The following is a 15,661-nucleotide window of genomic DNA, read 5'->3' on the forward strand; positions in this document are numbered from 1 at the left end:
CACTGTGCAGGAAGAAGCTTAGAAGGAATGGCTTGCTGGTGGTGAAATTTGGAGTAGGGACAATGAAGAGCCCTAATCTGAGTAATAAGACTTGCATTGTGGGCACAGTGTTCTTGCTCAACAAACGGTACCCTTGAGCAAATATTAACAATAAGATGGCTTGATGAGGTAGCATTTAAGTTTAGTATTCTAATTATTATAAAAAAGAAGTGTATCTAATAAGAGATTTTATGTTTGGAGGGGATAGAGGTTGCAAGTGGTCAAATACACTAGTTAAGAGGGAAATTTGGCAAGGCAAAGGAGGTTATTCTCCTTTTGAGAAGCCTTGACAACCAAGAGGGCTTTCCTAACCATTGTCAGAAAATAATTCTGTGCAGTCAGGGAGCACAAAAGACTTATAGCCCTGGTACGGCATTACAATGGAGAAGTGATGGAAATGATTAGTTCAGTTCTTATTACTGAGTAAGAATATATGTATTTCCCCAGAAACATGTTTAAAGTGTGAGAACCCATGGCTGGACTTTTTTCACTGGTGAAACAGGGTACAATGACTTTCAGTTTAACACAAGTAATCATATTTCAGTTAGTATCAGTAGAAAGGAGCAAAAACCTGTATAATTTAACACAGTGAATACTAAAAATTTTACATTTTAATATAAAAATTTTATAGTTAAATTGGGTTATTTCTCATGTCCTTGGCCCCAGTAATGAAATCATGTTGTGAAGAGCTGTTTTGGGAAGGGAGCTATTAAGTTTCTTTTCCATCAATGTCCAATGCTTTCCAATAGCCTCTGCATGCAGAGAATACTCAGATGCTCAGAAAAAAATTGGTAAATAGAGCCATCTTTCCCCTGAATGCAGCACTGAGATGGGGATTAGTTATACTTTATAAAGCTGGAAAAAAACACCTTGTTTAATAGCCCAGTTTTAGGGGTAAAGAAACCAAGACCACAAAGCTAATTCTCACAAGTGATGATAAGATTAGAACCTTGGTTCTCCTATACTACATCATCCTGTTAGATGTTGGAAGAAATTACCATAGAAGTTGCTTAATAAATGTTTGCTGCTGAATAATAATGACTCTGATGATGAATTATTCTCATAATTCCCATTTCTGGGAGCTGATTTAAATCAGTGATTCTCATGGAAGAAGTGAAGAGGGAGTCATGTGCATTTTGAAAACAAAGCAAGACTTTGTCTTACTGTTTTGGTTTGATTTTAGTAATGATATTTACTATATTTTGAATTTCAAATTACATTAAAAGAAAGCATGAGAGCCCGGCTGGTGTGGCTCAGTGGTTGACTAAGAGGTCACCAGTTCAATTTCCGGTCAGGGACATGCCCAGGTTGTGGGCCGGATCCCCAGTGAGGGGCATGCAGGAGGTGGCCAATCGATGTTTTCTCTCATCAGTGTTTCTCTCTCTCTCTCTCACCCTTCCTCTCTCTAAAATCAATAAAGAAAAAAAAAGCATGAAATTGTGTTTACTGAGAATGGTTGTACATGTATGGGAACTCATGTGTTAGCTTTTCAACGTTTTTTTTTTTTTTTCCAGGATTTTGCTTCTATGAGTGAAAAAAAAAACAAAGCTTGCTATTTTTTTTAAAACTCTGTAACTTTTTTTTATTGATTTGAGAGAGGGAGGGAGAGAGAAACATTGATGTGAGACAAAAACTTTGATTGGTTGCCTCTACACATGCCCCAACTGGGGATGGAACCTGCATCCTGGGTATGTGCCATAACTGGGAATCAAACACACCACCTCTTGGTGTATCAGATGATGCTCCAACTAATTGAGCCACACTGGCCAGGACTAAACTTGCTTTTCTTTTTTCAGTCGAAAATGAAACTAAAAATGGGTGATTTAGGTTGTGAAATTTGTCTAGGAACCAGTTTCTTTTTGACAGTCAAGATAAAAAGGATTTGCAGGTAGAAATAACCAATCAACTGAGGATAAACAAATGTAGTATATCTACACAATGGAATGTTATTCAGTCATAAAAAGGAATGAAGTAGTAATGCATGCTGTAACATGAATGAATCTTGAAAACATTATGGTAAGTGAAAGAAGCCACCTGTTGCATGATTCTATTTATATAAAATGTCCAGAATAGGCAAACTCATAGAGATAGAAAGATTAGTAGTAAAGCCTCCCAGGACTTGTGGAAGAGAATGGGAGTGATTGCTAATGCGTATGGGGTTTAAGTGATGAAAATGTTAGGGAACAAGATAGTGGTGATATTTATACAACACTGGAGTGTACTAAATGCCACTGAGCTGTACATTTTAAAATGAACTTTATAAGGATTTTACAATAAGAAAAGGAAATGCATCAGTGACACTTCAGTACATCAACCCTTTCTGTGTGTCTATGATTTGTGAATAGGACTAGGCCTTGGAATTAAGGGGCACTGCAGTTAATAGCTTCTGTAGATCCAGAATACACACACACACACACACACACACACACACACACACACACACACACAGAGCAGTCAGGGCTTATGTATAGTAATTTCAGAGAGATTCCTATTTCTTCTACAATCCTCTGTGGAGTTATAGATAAGATCCTGCCTTCTTGTTTAAGAGTGAGAACCTTAAGAAGGTCTTAGGCTTAAAAAAAAAAAAAGCTTTTACCATTTCTAACTCTGATTTGAGAACTGTGTCTATATGTAGAAAAAGCACTATATTGATTAAAAATGGAAGTGTTTAGATTAAGCCTTAATTTATCTGAACTGTAAGTAATCATGTGAACAGGGTGACAGGAACACCCTCAATAGTCCTGTTGTGTTGCAGCTGGTTGTTGACTCTGCTTCCTTGTCTGGGCCTTGTTTAGACCTGTTCTCATCATCGTTTCTATGCCCTTTCAACCTTTAAAAGCCCATCCCCAGCTCTACTCATGCAAGAAGTTTGTGTTTTGTTCTTTGGGCTCTTGGTAAACTTTCTTTTCGACAATTACTGCACATTTAGTCAACTCTTGAGGAATGTTTGTACCAATGTCCAGGTTACCTGGTGTCAGAGTTTATTCATACGTATTTTGAAACTGGATGTAAGAGAAAATTGGCTGCACACCTTATTGTGGCATGATTTTAATAGTCTTTTTTGTTTTCTCATCTCTTACATTATTAATTTAAAAAATCAAATGGTTGTTTTTTGCTCTGGCAGCTATAACTAATTTTTTCTCAGATATAAAAATTATATTGGATATTATTGGTTACTTAACAAAAAAACCTCCAAAGATTGGGTGATCCTTTAAAAGAATATTTGTTTTTATTTCAAACTATGATACATCAAAGTGAAACAGTTACATTTTAAACAAACAAGACATAAAACGTTTTCACAGAATTGGGAGGAAGGGTAATTTGCTTTAGTTTACTGTCATTCTGGATGCCAAGAATAAAAACCATCACCATTTTCTTCCTCTGTAGGCATCAAAGATAAAGATGAAAAATTTTAGTTGTGAGTTAGTAAAGTTTTAGGGTTTTAATTTTATTCAGAAATTAAAACTTCTTGGGTAAATACCTTTTCTTCATTTTATTCCATATCTTGCAGAACTCCTGAATTCAGGAATGTTGTTATATTTACTAGATGTCATGGAATGAATGTTCATGTCCTCTGAAAATTCATATGTTGAAATCCTAACTACCAATGTGATGGTATTAGGAGGTGGGGTGTTTGGGAGGTTATTAGGCCATGAAGGTAAAAGCCTCATTAATGGGATTAGCCTTCTTGTTAAACGAACCCAGAGAGTTCTCCCTTTCTTTCTACCATGATAAGCTATGAGTCTGCAATCAAGAAGAGGGATTCCACAAGAACCTAACCATGCTGCACCCTGATCTTGAATTGCCAGCCTCCAAACTGTGAGAAATAAATTTCTGTTGTTTATAAGCCACCCAGTCTATAATTTGTTTTAGCAGCTCAAACTAAGATACTGTGTTTGCTTCTTCATGTCACCTTTAATGTGGTTTAGAAAGAATTTGTTTTCTTATCTCCTCCTTGTAAAATTCTCAAGATGATAATTTCCTAGAGGACACCTTATTTATTTTGGAAATTTTTCTTACTATTTTTTTACATTCATAATCAAAAGTATCTGACAAAATTTAAATATCCTACAATAATGATTTGTTACTATGTAATAAACAACCACGTTAAGACTGGTCATGAAAATAAACACAAATGTAGTAGATCCTCATTTTCTAAAGAAATATATCTTTATTGACTTTTTCCATGTTCTTACAAAGCAGTTTAAAAAACTCATTCTTGAACTTGCTATTCAGTGTTACGATGGCTGCCTCCTTATGAGACTGTCAGTGGAGCTATAGTAAGTTTCCCTAAGCACCACAGAAGATAATCATTGCTTGGTTCCACTTTTATAGAAAAGAATCCAAGTTTTACCAGATAGAGTATGCTTAGCTCTCTTGCAGAAGACCAGTTTAGTGGATTAATGTCTAATTTACATACAGTAATAAAGACAAACTGAATCTTTACAAATTAAATGCCCATTTTATATCATGGTGTAATTGTTTGACTTATTGGTGAGTGTACAGCATATAGATGTAGATGTACTAGATATGTCTATAAATAAAATAGTGCTTTAAAGTAACAATATTCTTTGGCTGATTTAAATGCCTCTAGTGGACTCTTTTAAAAGACTAAAATGAAAATGGCCCCACTATTATTGTCAACCTTAACACTGAGCTTGTGCGGAAGGTTCCTATACTGTTGACTGTCACCATCTCCAGGTCCACGATATATTCTCTTGGTCCTGATAGCGACTTCACCAGCACAAGCATTGCACTTACAGGACTTGTTTGCTAAAATAAAAGAAAAAAGAGGAAGGGAGAAAATAATTTTCCTTGGATTGAAGTTTCTGGTTTGTGTATGTGTGTGTGTGTGTGTGTGTGTGTGTGTGTGTGTACCTCCTAAAAAATTTAGGGGAAGAATTTTGAGGGTGGGATAAAAGTCATTCCATAGTCTCTTTTTGGTTCTAACCCTTCTTGGGCCTTATTCTTTGTCCACACATAGTAAGTAGTTCCGAGTTACAGGAGCCTGCTTTTTTCTGTTTTCTATTTTTCTCTCTCTGTTAATGTTTTCTTCACATTTATTGAGTATTTCCAGCCTTTATAGAGAATAGAGTTCAGGTGAGAATCTGATAATTTTAAACTGGTGAATAAAGTTGTCATCTTTGATTTCTCCAAATTTACATGCCAGTAGATGAAGAGATATGTAAATAGTTAATTTCAATAGAATGTGGAAAATGCCAATTTATATGGGGAAATGCAAGGTATATCTGAAGATACATAAAAGGGTATATACACAGGAAAAGGAAGAGGGACCTGTAAGAGCTGAGGGAAGGCTTTTGAATGAATGAGGAAAGTCACCCAGGATAAATGGAAATTTTGTAAAGAAGTATGTTCAGAAGAACTGGATGCAATTTCATTTTGATTAAGAATGTAATGGGTACTAAAGAGTGGAGAAAAATTAGGTTGGAGGGGTAGGTGAATAGATCTGTGAATCTGAACACCAAGAGGAGAGCAGGGATAGAGACAGTGGATTAAGATTTAGCAGTCACTTCAGTGGGTGCATTAAACCAAGGGAGAGAATATATATGGGATAAGACTGGGTCTGACAGAGGCCAACACTTAAGTACTAGGCAGCGGAGAAGCACTGAAGGAAGCTGTGAAGAAACAGATGATTAAATGGAAAACAAATTAGTGGCCGGCAGTGTCTAATGCAGCAGGATAGGCTGAGGGTGACAGGAACTGAAAAAATGCCCCACTGGAGTTAGCAGTATGGATGTTGGTGTTGGCTCTTTTCCAGAGCAATTTTAGTAGGGTAGGGGGAACAGACTTTGGAGATGTGAGGATAAGAAGTAATAAAGCAGAGATTGTGATTACTGACTGTGCTTTAAGAATCTTGGCCAGGAAGGAAAAAGAGAGAGGGGCAACATCTAGAGGAGGAAACAAGTTAAATATGTAGGGAGTTTGACAGGACAAGGTTTTAAAGGAGATGGAAAGAAGAATACAGGTGGTAGGTTGTTCTTGATTGACAGAAGTGAAACTCTGTCCATGGAAAACTTGAGGGATATGTAGGAAGGGGGACACATGGACTTAAATTTGCAAGGAATGGGATGCAAAGTTCAGGTAATTCATGTTTGTTGGCCTCAGTGGTCTCAGAAGATTAGGAGGTGAGGTCACTTACTGAAAGTGATGAGTGTAAGGATTTAAAGAGCATGGGGCCATTTGAAATCAGGAGCTGAAGAGAAGAAATAAAAGAAAGTAATAGGATGGTAGAACATACCGAGACCCATCTGAAGTTGAAGACTTATCGTATTACCAATCTGTGCTGACAAGTTGGGTATGAAAATAGATATGGATTATGGGATTGATACAGGTTGCTGGTCAGGGAGTTGAGATGTTGGTGACAGAGTAGTTCAAGGGTCCATCAAACAGTTGATAGATTGGAAGAAAGTGGAAGATGCGGGGTCAGGGGACTAGCATCACTTTGAGTGTGAAGAGAAGATAGAGTGGGAGTGAGGACATGAAAGAGAAGAATCAGTCATTGAGTATGTCACTGGAGACTAAGACTCTGATTTGAAACTGTTCTAAATGATAACAAAGTCCGGGGTGTGGCCATGGGGTTTGTGGCAGAGTGGCATGAAGCTGAATATCATGAGGGATGAGATGGCCAAGATACTGGATGATTATGATAGTGCCCAAATCAGGCTCTAGAAAGGAAACTCTTCATAATCTAGCCTCTCTTAATCCCAGGTCCTCTTCTCTTCTGAGTGATCTCACCCACTCCCTACACATTCTCCATGAGTTATTATATCCATAGCCATGGCTTCAATTTTCATGGATTTGTCAGTGACTTGTAAATCTGTGCTTTGAATTTTAAGCCCACATTTCCAACACTCTACTCATCTTTACTTGGGGACCATGATTCAATATGATTCCTCACCTTCCTCTCTACACTGGCTCCTTCTTCCCTATCTTAGTAAATGGCCTCACCATTTAGTATTGCTCATGACAGAAACTTGGAGGTCACCCTTTTTTTTTTTATCCTCACCCGAGGACATTTTTTGATATTTTGTTCAGATAGAGTGGGAGGGAGAGAGAGAGAGAGAAACATCAACGTGAAAGGGACACATTGAGTGGTTGCCACCCGCACGACCCAACCAGGGCCGGGGACAATCTGCAACTGAGGTACGTGCCCTTAGTGGGAACCGAACCCGGGTCTCTCTGGACCGCAGGCCAACGCTCTAATTGCTGAGCCAAACTGGCCAGGGCAGAGGTCACCCTTTTTGCTTCCTTCTCCTCCAGTTCTTCCTACATCTTCATAAGTCTGTTCACTTCTTTTGAACTCACTGCTACAAATCTAGTCTCCCATCTCTTGAACTACTTTCTGGTTTCTCATTTCCACTCTTGCTCCACTCCAATCCAAGTTCTACAGTGAAGCCACACAACTTTTTAACATGAAAATCTGTATAGTAAAGTCTGTACTTGAAATCCTTAACAAGGTCTGTAAGGCCTATGATCTAGGCCTTGTTCATCTCTCCAGGCTCCTCTCAAGCCACTTTACCTATAATACCAACTGGTTTTCTTTTTATTCCTTTCATTTTGCTGACCTCTAATTTCTAGTCTTCAGCTTAAATCAGCTTCTTCTAAGAGACTCACAGATCACTCCTATTGACTTGTTATGCACTCATGAACATCTTGCAATGCTCAGTTGTAACATTCAGCAAACTTGTGATCACTTGTTCGATGTCTTGACTGTAAGCTCCACTAGGGCAGTTTTATTTACTGTTGTGTCTCCAGGACCTAACATGGTGCTTGCTCCTTGTAGGTCAGTATCTTGAAAGTATTGATTGAATTAAATGTATTTAAACATATTTTTTGAGCACCTGCATTGTACCAGTTACCATTCTATGTGTTGTGCTTAGAAGAGCGAACAGACAGCTAAAGTCTCTGCTCTTGTTACACTCACACTCTAGTGGGTGACACAGATACATGAATACTACGCAAGTGTTGATAAGGGCTATGAAGAAAAATAAGGCTCAGTAAAGGAGAATAGAGATTGGGTAAGATGGGGAGGAGGATGGTATTCTACCTTCAATTTCATACAGTATTTCTTTATAATATGTCCCCTTTTCTAGGGAAGAAGGTCTTCTCAGTATTTTCCCTAAAGGAGTATAAATAAACTCCTGTATACCACAGATCCTTTCAAGGTTCAGGTACAGTCTCATGACCATCAAGAAACATTCCAGCCCATATTAAATCTTTGATATCTTAGACCATGGATTTAATAAACTCAAACTTTTCCCCTTCTTTTTTTCGCAGATGTTAACTTTTACCACATAGTAATGTATAAAGCTCTTTTAAAGAAGGAACTATGTATTACATGCATCTAGCACTGAGCGGAGCACACAATAGATGCTTAATTAAGGTCTGCTAATTGATTCTTATGCATTAAATGCACTCTTCACAAATGGAATTTCAGTGGAGAAATTTTGTAGGATTTGATCCAGCTACTTTTTGAATTATGTGATAAGAAACAGTCTTGAAATATATTTTTATTTTTAGTAGTTGTTTTTGTTTGTTTTAAATAATTTAATATCATTGCCCTGGCCAGTTTGGCTCAGCGGTTGGAGCATCGGCCTGCGGACCAGAGAGTCCTGGGTTTGGTTCCCGCTAGGGGCACGTACCAAAATAAATAAATAAATAAAAAATAAAGGAATAAATAATTTAATATTATTTAACTCTAGGATTATAAAAATTGGCAATGTTTTAGATCATTCATGAGAAGAAAGGATTTTAGTTGAGAAAAACACTAAGTATATTTGAAAACATCAAGTCGATAAATGCACTGATATGAATCATAAAACTTTTAAAGTGCCATGTTTATTGCAAGGGAAACAATGCTGGAACTTTACTTCACTGTTTTTTGATTCTGCTATGAAATTTTATTTTCTTAAATTATAGCTAAGAGTTCAAAATGGAAAATTATTTTTAAAGAAGATATTTAGATGAACCTATTTTATTGCCATGGGTTACAAACAAAGTTATTTGTTTGGGCTAGAATTATTAAATTGGTATTATCTAAACTATGTGAAATTCATTTAGAGTAAACTTACATTATCTACTCTATATCAAATTTGAAGTATCAAATGTTACAGAAGTTTATTCTCAGCTATTAGAAAAAGAATAGTAATAGATTGTATTTTGGGTTTGTTTTTTCTCTTCAGAAGTTAGTCATGAGAAATTAATCATTTCTAATTTACTGGCAAAGAAACAGAATCACATAATTCTGGAACTGGAAGGAAACTTAATATAGCAAAGAACAGCATAAACGTGTAAACATTAAAAATCTATAAACTTTACCACAAGGATGAATTTCCCAATTTACTTTTCATATTCTCAAACTGAAATATTGACTTTAAAATATGATTAAAAGTGAAGAGTGCCCAGAGGAGTTGTGAGAAAATTGTAACTGGATGAATAACATCCTTAGTATGAAACAGTTACCGTAACCCTGTAAACTGCTTGGCGGGGTGCCATCATTTTCACATGAAATGGTGAGCCGTATTTAAAATATGTCAGAATTTTAACCTAACATGAACTTGCTGAGATTTTTGCAGGGGGTGGGACTGGAAGGCTGAGGCACTGGAGTCAGGGAGATCTACTTAGAATCTGTTGGAGGGATTGGGGAGGTGCTGAGAGCAAGTTTAAAGGAAGAGAGGCAGGGGCATAGGGAAGCAAAACTAATACAGGAGACACCGTGAAGAAAGAGTGGCAGAACTCAGAAAGATTTCATATAGGAATGACAGAAAGGGAAAACACAATGGTGACCTCAAATTGTCGGCTTGGAGGTTTGCAAGAGTGGTACACATATGTTGCAGGGGTTAGGGTCACTTCTTAGAGACTTTCAGGTTTCAGTTTTGTAAAAATTTAAATAATCCTGTGAATGTAACAGTAAGGAATTCATTGCTTTTGAAAAGTTCTCCAGGAATTTTTTTTTCTAGGTACAATTAAATAACTGTCACTAATCTGTGGTATCTATTTTGTGTGGTGTGCGTGCGTGCCTGTGTGTATGTAGGCTTGTGTTTTGGTGATCACACACAACTCCATTAGAGTCCACAACTTGTTATCTGAATGACTTTAGAGAAGTTACTTAATCTCTTTGAATCTTACTTTTCTCTTCTGTAAAATATGGAGATATATATTTAACATCTATCTTACAGTGCTATTAAGAGGATTGAATGAGACAATGCATACAGAAAAGCCTTCACAATGCCTGCACATAAAAACTCATTAAATGTTAGCTTTCCTCCTATGTGAATACTACCAAACAACAACAACACAACAATCCTGAATCTTTCTTAATAGCTAAGGCTACCCTCAGGATACTTACTCTTAGGTAGAACTCTCCATTTTCATTTCCAGATTTAATCTGAAAAGTATTGATAGTGTTGGTATAAATAGTTGTGGCCTGTATCTGGAAGATGTCTGATGGCACAGACCTATCAGATCGGATGCTCATATATTTGTAGACTATGGACTGGGGAAGTTCTCGGCATACTGCATTTGAGACTGGGCAAACACATCGGCTGCAAAGGCAAACAAAAATATTCAACAGTTTGACTTGGTAAGACCAGATAATTCTCACTTTCAAAAGTTTTAATTTTTCTTACTTCTCTGGTGTTAGAATGTAGGGATCTTGACAAGGATTTCGTGGGTAACAACGGAAGCCGCCATGATAATTCCAACACATTTCGTCTTCCCGACATTCATTTGTGGTCTCACACTCATTTATATCTGTAGAGACATAGGGTCAAAGCTGATCTAAGTAAATTGTATAAGTGGCAGATTCAGGTTTGCAAGGAAAGAGGTGTCTGGGAATCTGGACTCTGTTTAATTTTTTAGACACAAGACTGGATGGGACCTGAGTTCATTGCATTTAATTCAGAATAGATGCAGCTGAGCCACTGCAGACAAATTGATATGTATCATTTCATGATATTTTATCAAGCACCTATTTATTGTTCATATGTTGAATTCAAAGCCATGTAAAAGTCAAAGAGATCACTTCTTTCCCTCAGGGAGGTTATAATTTAGTTAGGAATATAGATATGGCAAAAGTTAATTATAAAATAAAATAGAATTAAATAAGAGATTGATAAGTGCACTGGGAAATTAGAAGCAGAATTGGTTAATTCTGCCTAGAGAAATAGGGAAAGCTGAAAGAAGGAGGAGGCATCTCAGCTTGGCCTTGAAGGGTGGTGGTTGGATGGGATTTTCATGGTTGGGGTGGGGAGGGCCTTCCAGGCTGAGAAAGCAGCAAGCAAAAACTGTGGAGAGGGCAGTTTACAGTCTCAGAAGCTTTGCAGAAAGGTAGAGGCTAGAGATGTGGTTTCAGTAAGCAATAGCATGTTGGTGGATAGTTGATGCTCTGGGATGGATTATACTCTCCATATAAAGCAAAACACAAGAATGGAGTTGTGAAGTGTTCCACCTTATAGAGCATAGCTATTTAAAGACAGTGTGGAAAAAGAACTAAGGAAGGGGCTGTCTGTAGTGAGAGACAACCCTGGAAAAGGCATTACAGAGAATCAGAGAGGGCTAGGGTCCTGGGAAGGAGAGTTAGGTAAAGGCCAGGCTGCACAAAGACTGATTTTAGATTTAGAAATTAGGGGCTCCCAGATAACATCTGAGAGAACAGTTTCACTAGAGAGCCATTATATTAATGACAACAACAACAATTATATTAATAGCCCCATTTCTAGTTCCCTTTGCATTTGAATAGTGATTTAGATTTTAATCCCATATAAGCCTTTTCTGAATCATTTTTCCTCACAATTGGATATTTTAATTTGTTAATTTACTCATTGCACAAGTAATTTACTGAATCCTTGCTGCAAGCCAGACATGGGCTAATTGCTGAGATATGATCTCTTTCTCCGCTCTGAATTCTCATACCTTGTATTCTTCTTTTTGGACCTTTATTGCTTTCTGCTTTGCATTATCGAAATCTGCATGTTTGTCTTCACCCTTCTATTAGCTTGTAAACCCCCTGAGGGCAAGGGCTATTAAACCACTTTTATGTTTCTTTAACACCTAGAATTAATGCATGGGGGGAGGGGCACCTGAATTTTAAAGAAAATTTAAAATTTTAGACATCTTAAATTGAACTAAATTGCTCCTCACACAAATCACATTGAGATAGGTGAGAAAGATATTATCTCTATGTGATATGGAGGAAGAACAAATAAGAGTTAAGTAGCTGTCTTTTGGAGAGAGAGAGAAAAAACATACACAACGACAACTTTCTTTTAGTTTCCAAACTGGCTAAAGCTATCTAGAACCCATTAGAAGACTGAAAAGTTTTTTTGCTTTTTTTCTTTGTAGAGAAATATAGGTTTTTTATTTTCTTTTTTTAAAATTTAATTAATTAATTTATTTTTGTTACAGATGTTTCTCCTTTCTCCCCCACTGATCCCCCTGCCCCCCCATCCTCTCCCCAGCTTTGTTGTCCATGTCCATTGTTCATGCATACATGCATATAAGTTCTGTGGTTTATTTCTCCCCCACACCCCCTCTGCTGGAGATAGTCAGTCTGTACCCTACTTCCACCTCTCTGGGACTACCCCATTCCTCAGACTGTTATGTTCATTATATTCCACAAATAAGTGATATCATATGATACTTGTCTTTCTCTGTTTGGCTTGTTTCACTTAGGATGACACTTTCTAGGTCCCTCTATGTTGTTTCAAAGTATTAGAGGTCTTTCTTTCTTACAGCTGCAGAGTACTCCATTGTGTATATGTACCACAGCTTTTTAATCCATTTGTCTACTGATGGACATTTGGGCTGTTTCCAGATCTTAGCTATTGTAAATAGTGCTGCTACGAACATGGGGGTACATATATTCTTTCTGATTGATGTTTCTGGCTTCTTAGGGTGTATTCCTAGAAGTGGGATCACTGGGTCAAATTGGCAGTTCAATTTTTAATTTTTTGAGGTAACACCATATTGTTTTCCATAGTGGCTGCACCAGTCTGCAAAAGTTTTAAGGTTTCCAAGAGTCAGTTACAAGGAGTGTCTTCTTTTGGACTGGCTGTGGCCAAAGAAAGAACTTAAGTTTTTTATAAGAAATCACAATTGAGCTGTCTTTTCAATATTTTTCACTTTTATTGAAAAATAAAGATGCTGTTTAGGTACAGGGAAAACTAAGTCTGGTTTGTTATATGGAGTCCAACAGCAGCAAAAAGAAATTTTATGTAATACTTTCATGTATTTTAATTCATGTAATTTAATTTAGAGCCTAGCATAATTGACACCTTAATCATTCTGGAAAGTTTTCCAGAAATTATTAATAGTATTAAAATATTTGATGAGTATGTTTATGTGTATTATCTCTGTTTCTATTTTTCTGTGTTCCTCTTTCTCTCTCACGCTGCCACTCCCCACCCCCGCCTTTAATTTTGCAAGACCATGGGAATGAAAAAAGTTATTTTACTTTCAAAATAAGTCTTTTGGAGGAATGTAAGAATTTAAACTCTTTCACTTTTACCTTAGTCTGTGGACGAGATTGGACAGGCATTCTTTCAGTGGGGAAAACCAATTGTTTTGTACTTTAAAAGAATGTCTCTTAGACACACACACACACACACAGTATTTTGGCTTAACTAAGTGTTCGGAAGATGTATATCTTCAAGATAAAACCTGCATGTAGCCCTGGCTGGGTAGCTCAATGGGTGAGAGCGTCGTCCTGATACACCAAGGTTGCAGATTTGATCCCTGGTGAGGGCACATATAAATAAGAAGCAACCAATGAATGCATAAATAAGTGGAACAACACATTGATGTTTCTCTTTCTCTCCTTTTCCCCCCTCTCTCAAATCAATTAATAAAAAAAATTTTTTTGGAAGATATAACATTCATGAATCCACTATTTGAAAATTCAGTGCATTTTCACCTTTAATTTTAACAGATATTAATGTTTCCAGATATACAGACTAGGCAGATAAGGTTCATTATATTAATTTGCTTTTGTCTTTTGCTGAGTATCAAATCCATTTATGATGAGAAACACATACACATTTGTTTGAAGGACTCCAGGGAAGTTGGTTAAAATGTCCCACTAGGACTTCCAGTCAAGATGGCGGTAGGTAAACATGGTATCACGTACTCCCACAACCACATCAAAGTTACAACTAAACTACAGAACAACCATCATTCAAAACGGCCTGAAATCAAGCTGAATGGAAGTCCTACAACTACGGAATTAAAGCAGCAGCCACATCCAGACTGGTAGGAGGGGCGGAGGGGAGGAGGGGCGGAGGCCTGTGGCAAGACGGGCTGGTCCCACACCCACGTGTGGCGGATAAAAATCAGGAGGATACCTCGGCTTGGAAGGTCCTTCCTGAGGACTGAGGGATCCCTGTCCCACACCAGGTGCCCCGCTCAGGGTTCCAGTGCCAGGAAGAGAAGTCCCCAAAACTTCTGGCTGGAAAAACCAGCAGGAACTGAGGCTCAGTGGGAAGTTTGGCCCGCGCACGAACTTATCGGACTCTCTCCCTCTAAGCTTGGAGGGGAGGCAGCTCGCGGGGCACCAGAGACATACATGGAAGAACTGAGCTGTTTGGCACTGGAGCGAGGGCTGGACAGGGGGCTTTCTCCGGGTCAGACGTGCAGTCAGAGGCCTTTGTTCCTTTGGTGAGCCCTTCCCTGGGGTGGCAGATAGCCACCATATCTGGAACTCCAGCAACCTAGTTCACACTGGTAGCCCTGCCCTGGTGACTCCCTGAGGCCCCACCTTGCCCCACCCAACTTTCAGGCCCACCCAAGCTGTTGCCACTTGCTTAACCATAGGATTGGCCTGTCTTGGATCCTGCTTCAGGTTTTCCTAAATTCTTTCAAACAAGCAGCATCTGGTCTCAGATAGCCCCATACCACTCGTGAAGTAATACACAGAAAAAAACACAGGGAGGCAGCCAAAATGAGGAGACAAAGAAACAGGTCCCAAATGAAAGAACAGAACAAAACCCCAAGAAAAGACCTAAGCGAAATGGAGATAAGCAACCTAACAGATGCTGAGTTCAAAATACTGCTTATAAGGATGCTCAATGAACTTAGTGAGGGCCTCAAGAGCATAAAAAAGGACCAGTCAGAAATGATGGATGCACAGTCAGAACTGAAGGAGGCATTAACTGAAATAAAGAATAATTTACACAGCTTCAATAGTAGAGTACGTAAATCCAAGAAGCAAACCACCAATTTGGAATATAAGGAAGCAAAAAACGCCCCAATCAGAACAGCAAAAAGAAAAAAGAATAAAAAAAAAAAAATGAGGATAGTGTAAGGAGCCTCTGGGACAACTTCAAGCGTGCCAACATTCACATCTTGGGGGTGACAGGAGAAGAGCGAGAACAAGAAATCGAAAACCTGTTTGAAACAATAATGGCAGAAAATTTTCCTAACTTGGTGAAGAAAAGAGACATATAAGTCCAGGAAGCACAGAGAGTCCCAAAGAAGATGAACCCCAAGAGGCCCATCATTATCAAAATGCAAAAGGTTCAAGTCAAAGAGAGAATCTTAAAAGCAGCAAGAGAAAAGCAGCTAGTTACCTACAAGGGAGTTCCCATAAGGCTGTCAGCTGATTTCT

The 15,661-nt window shown here is 38.0% G+C and overlaps 1 protein-coding gene across 5 annotated transcripts in view; it reads right to left on the reverse strand.

Moving 5' to 3' along the window:
* Window positions 1–3,249: 3,249 nt before the first annotated feature.
* EFEMP1 (EGF containing fibulin extracellular matrix protein 1) overlaps window positions 3,250–15,661 on the reverse strand; it is a 71,663-nt gene continuing 59,251 nt past the window's right edge. For 4 of the 5 annotated variants that reach the window (XM_036263487.1, XM_036263488.1, XM_036263490.1 and 1 more), the window contains 3 exons: window positions 10,689–10,812; window positions 10,409–10,604; window positions 3,250–4,812 (listed from right to left, as the gene is read on the reverse strand). In XM_036263487.1, coding sequence (XP_036119380.1) covers window positions 4,651–4,812; window positions 10,409–10,604; window positions 10,689–10,812 — 482 coding nt within the window. In that variant the 3' untranslated portion in view covers window positions 3,250–4,650. The remainder of the gene's footprint in view (window positions 4,813–10,408; window positions 10,605–10,688; window positions 10,813–15,661) is intronic. The other variant, XR_004959740.1, reaches the window with a different exon arrangement.

The sequence above is a fragment of the Molossus molossus genome, unplaced genomic scaffold (assembly GCF_014108415.1).
Source record: "Molossus molossus isolate mMolMol1 unplaced genomic scaffold, mMolMol1.p scaffold_m16_p_15, whole genome shotgun sequence".
NCBI lineage: Eukaryota > Metazoa > Chordata > Mammalia > Chiroptera > Molossidae > Molossus > Molossus molossus.